This window comes from Felis catus, chromosome B2 (assembly GCF_018350175.1).
Source record: "Felis catus isolate Fca126 chromosome B2, F.catus_Fca126_mat1.0, whole genome shotgun sequence".
NCBI classification, from domain to species: domain Eukaryota; kingdom Metazoa; phylum Chordata; class Mammalia; order Carnivora; family Felidae; genus Felis; species Felis catus.
In genome coordinates, this window is record NC_058372.1 from 25,800,307 (window position 1) to 25,805,000 (window position 4,694).

At 37.5% G+C, this 4,694-nt stretch overlaps 1 protein-coding gene across 3 annotated transcripts in view; it reads left to right on the forward strand.

The window, feature by feature from the left end:
* Nucleotides 1–707: 707 nt before the first annotated feature.
* Nucleotides 708–4,694, forward strand: part of MYLK4 (myosin light chain kinase family member 4) — an 87,220-nt gene continuing 83,233 nt past the window's right edge. The window contains exons 1-2 of one of the 3 annotated variants that reach the window (XM_006931500.3): nucleotides 708–957; nucleotides 2,574–2,844. In XM_006931500.3, the coding sequence (XP_006931562.1) occupies nucleotides 941–957; nucleotides 2,574–2,844 (288 nt within the window). In that variant the 5' untranslated portion in view covers nucleotides 708–940. The remainder of the gene's footprint in view (nucleotides 958–2,573; nucleotides 2,845–4,694) is intronic. The other 2 variants (XM_019830324.2, XM_023253729.2) reach the window with 2 other exon arrangements.

Here is a 4,694-nt window from a genome sequence, read left to right on the forward strand (position 1 = left end):
TGTTGTCTTTTCATAACCACCTTATTAAATAATCTATCTTTAAAAAATGTCTAATTTTGCTTAGTTACTCCTCCTAAAGGATAGTTCTCCAATCCTAGAAAAACACCTAAGTTTTACTTTATAAAGATTTTGCTATAATTTTTATATGCTACTCAAAATGGAAACATATATTTTTATATTATGGAACACATGGATCTGAATTAAGAATAATAACTTTTTTTCTTTTGGAAAAGTAAGAGAGCACTAGAGGCTGGTGTTGGGGTGAGGAGTGGAGGGATCAGCTAAGCCTCCAAAGAGGTGAAAAGTTTCCAGGTCTTGATGAATTGTGTGATTGTCTGTATTACTAGTTTTGTTTTTTTAAGCAGTCAAGGTTTCAAAAGATCTCTCATATTCTAGTTGTGTATGTTCAAAGTGTCACATGGGCAAACAAAGGTGGCTGTGGGATTCTCACACCCAGAATCTTCTTGGCTGGGAATGAGCACTTAAATCATCATGAGTCTAAAAGGGGCAGAAGAACAGGGCCAAAGGCAAATGCAGCTTGGTAATTCTGAGAGTATTACCACACTGATGAGAAGAAAGGGTGAAGGTGATATTTCATCCACTGTTCCCAGTACATCCTCTCCTTACCTGACCTCTGAAATGGAGCCATTGGCCTTGAAAAGCCTAGTGTCTAAAATTAATGTTCTTCCCCATCTGACTAAGAAGGCAACAGCTGAGCAACATGAGATCAAGGACCATATTAGTTTAAACAGGGGCTCAAAGTGGCATTTGAGAGAGAGGATACTTCCTTTCAGAGTGGACGCTTGTCTTTTCAGAAGACATATACTGACTGAGAATAAAGACCTTTACCAGAGAACTTTGTAGTCTTTCTGAACTCTGAGAAACTTCCCGTTATCTGCCGGAAATCATACTCTGCACTTGAAGTGGTCCAAACCCTAGGATGTCCTCCTATAAATGGTAATTACTCTGTTTTAAAACATTGTTATAACCTCTCACACTTACTTCTATTTCTATGTTGCCTTAAATAACAAGTTGTATGTTATTTAGCATTTAATATTTCCAAACTCCATGTATTTAGCATTTAATATTTCTTTGCAAAATTATTATATCTTGGACGTGTTTTCTTTTTAATATGTTAATTTTATGTGGCTTCCTGACCCAATGTGGGTACCATCTGCAATTATATATTATATTTAAGTCATAGTTTGCCTTAGAAATAACTATGTATCTTTCTCCTTATTTTAATGACTTTTGTTTCAGGGCAATTTGAAGGAATGCTACTATTGATCTAGGTAGTATTGAACTCTGGTTGATACTATTCACATTTTAATGTTTGAAGTAAAGTGTTTGTGTAGTGAAGTAGAATTTTGTAGAGCATCTATTTTTAATAATTTGGAACTCAAGGTATGTATGAGTTTTACTATATGAGTTGAGAAAATAAAAAATGAAGTCTTGTGGAGATAAGTGAAGATGATGTTAATTGGAGCAAAAGCTGGAAGCAATTTTCAGAACATCTCCAGCAGGGGGCCTCAGCAGTCAGCAGTGGGGTACCAGCGGTAAATTCAAATCAATCTTTCTCCCCAAGTCCCCCACTATCAAGTGTGTGGACACATACCTAAGTGTAGATCTGTAGTATCAGAGCAGTACTAGGTGAACTACTTAATTTGTAATGAAAGTATTTCAAGGAAAGCACAAGGATTTGAACTTCTTGATAACTAGCAGTTAATGACAATGCAAAGAAAGCTATCTGGATATCTATCTATGTTGTCTGCGTGAGAGGGCTGCAAGGAAATTTATTTTTTTTAAATGCTTATTTATTTATTTATTTATTTATTTATTTATTTATTATTTAGAGTCAGGGGGAGGAGCGGAGAGAGAGGGAGAGAGAAAGAGAATCCCAACAGGCTCCTTGCTGTCACCATGCCAGGAGGGGGCTCCATCTCATGAACTGTGAGATCATGACCTGAGCCGAAATCAAGAGTTGGACTTCAACGCTTAACCAACTGAGCCAACCAGGTGCCCCAGGAAATTTCTTTTTTAAAATAAACACCAAACATTTCTGGTGTAGGCAGAGAACAGCTCTGGAAATGGCTCATTTGGTGGAGATCACTCCCCAGAGGGGGACAAAATTCCCAGGGAACACGAGAGAATCCTCCCACAGGAAGAAGCCCTTCCCTCTCAGGGGGTGGGCTGCAATACCAATTAACCTCAGTGAAACTTTATATTCTATATTTAACCTGGTCACTTGATATAAATCTTATTTTATGCAATGAGGGAAATATTTAGTCACCCAGTGAAAATGAAGTTTGCTTCTTACTGTTTGCTTCTATAGGAAAAGGTGGGGGAAAATCCTTTTTTCTTTCTAAGTCCTAGCATTTGAAATTTGATATTAACATTAGCATTTCTCTTCCTAATTTTTGATCTCCTCTCCAGTTTAAATAGAAGGGACTTCAAAATTCTCACTGGTCATTTTCCCCAAAAGTCAAATATGTGAATAACTGATGAGAACTTTTGTTTCTTTTTCTTTCTTTCTTTCTTTCTTTCTTTCTTTCTTTCTTTCTTTCTTTCTACAGTCAAGAGGAAGGCACTCTCAAAGCTCATGATTGCGTCTTAATTTACAAATCAGAGACAGAGGGAGATGAAAACCACACTCCAGACAGTAACTTAATCGGTCTCACCACCAAGATGTTAAAAGTGAAGAGGCTGGAAGAAATCAACACATGTTATAACAGTAACAAACTGGAGAAAATGGCCTTTTTCCACTGCATGGAAAAGGTTGAGAAAGTGAAATGTTTTCTGGAAGAAAGTTCTAGTGAACAAGATTCAAGATCTGGAAAGAATGAGGTAATTACGTGCTAATTTCATCTTGTAAAAAGTATCAGTGCTACTTTATCTATTCTTACATGAATCAGTAACAAATTTTATTTTTGTTACTTGTGTGAAGAATTAACGAACATTTATGGGTAAGAAATTTTCATTTTGTTTCACTGAAGATAATGTGTTGTAGATTATATGACTGAGTTTGGTAAATAGTTGAGAGGCCTTTGAATATGCATCTCTACTAGCTGGATACTCCTCGTTGTGGTTAGTGGCTTTGATATTTTGAAATTGAACTTATGGAAACACATCTTTTTTGAAAAGGATCATTTAAAAGGATTGCTTTGGGCATGAAATTCAGAGAAGCATTATGAGGGGCACAATCACTCTGCAGAAGAAGTTTCTAATTTCCTTAAGACCATGAGCTCCTCACAGTATAGGTGACATAGCTGTTGACAGTGACAGTCAGAGATGGGGACAAGCAAGCCTTCCCTGAAGGTTATGCCTGTGTCCTCATTTGTGCACAATGAGGCTCTGAGCCTGATTCGGGCTGCTTGATCTTTGGTGATCAAGAAGAGGCTGCCTCATCAGAGTAATGAGATGATGTCTGTTGAGGAAGTTACGTGTGATAATGTATATAAAGCATGTAGCACAGTATCTGTCACCATGGTAAGCATTCTAGAAATGCATTCCAGCAACAATCTGCTCTCTACCTTGACTCAGTAATTGCCACTCATGGGTCCGTGGAAGTGCAGCTCCTGGCCCAGCATTGGCCTCTCAGCATGTTGTCTGTGTCTTATTCTAGTACATGCAATTGTTCTGAACGTCTGTCACTTTTCTCTAGACACCACTCTTCAAGGTCGAGACCTTGAATCACTCATACTTGGACTCTTAGTTACTGTCCTGGTAACTAGCACAGAATAGGTCCCCAAAATGTCTGTAGAATGAACAGATCTATAGAGGTGAATTCTGCATTCTGATTGAAGGCTAGGAATGATTATTTTTAAAAACCAGAGCAGGTGATTCTTATTAGGCAGGATTGGGAAACATCCTTCTTTGTTCAGCTACTATTCTGAAAAGCACTGTTCGGGTAGGAAGGACATTTCTAACTGTGCCATGGACAATGAATAGGGCTGTTAGGTATACAGGGCAGACGAGTCTTTTCATTGTCAGTGAATATGGAATGACAGAATGTGCCAGAGAGAAGAAATGAGTTGGGTTGAAGCTTAGGGTTTCTGAGACCTCCACTTTCCCTATGAGTTAATATCTTGTTCAGTATACACCAAAAAGAAATTTCCGCAGACAAAATTGAAGCCGCATATGAAGAACTTCCTCCTTAGGGCTGTTAAAACACAAATAATTAAACAGAAGCATTCTTTTTTATGTTCATTAATTTTGGTAGGACAGAGAAGACAAAACAATCTTCTTGGATAACTTTGAAATAACCAACTACTGGTAATAGTTTATAAGAAGTTGATTATTTTTTCTAGTACTGTTTTTCTCTGGGTTCTGTGCTATAATTTTTACAGGTAGGAAATATCTTTAAAGAGTGAGATGGTGCTAAGCTGGAACAGAAACATTGTTAGGAAGAATTGTTTTCATGATAAACTGCTCCAGAATATTAGATATCACATGATTTGAAAATTAAATATTTTAGGATATTTTTGAGGACAAGACTGAGAATGTTGCTTTTCAGAAACCCTAAAAGAACATCTTTCGCACCTATTCTGATATCCCATGTGATGTGGGCCTCCTGGCTTCGCTTCTGCAGTAGATGCTGTTCAGAAGGTGGAAAGGAATGACTGGTTGCTCCCTATGTCCCATTCAGTTTCTTCTTTGTAAATGGCTGAGAGCCCAGAGATGTCAGCAATAAATTT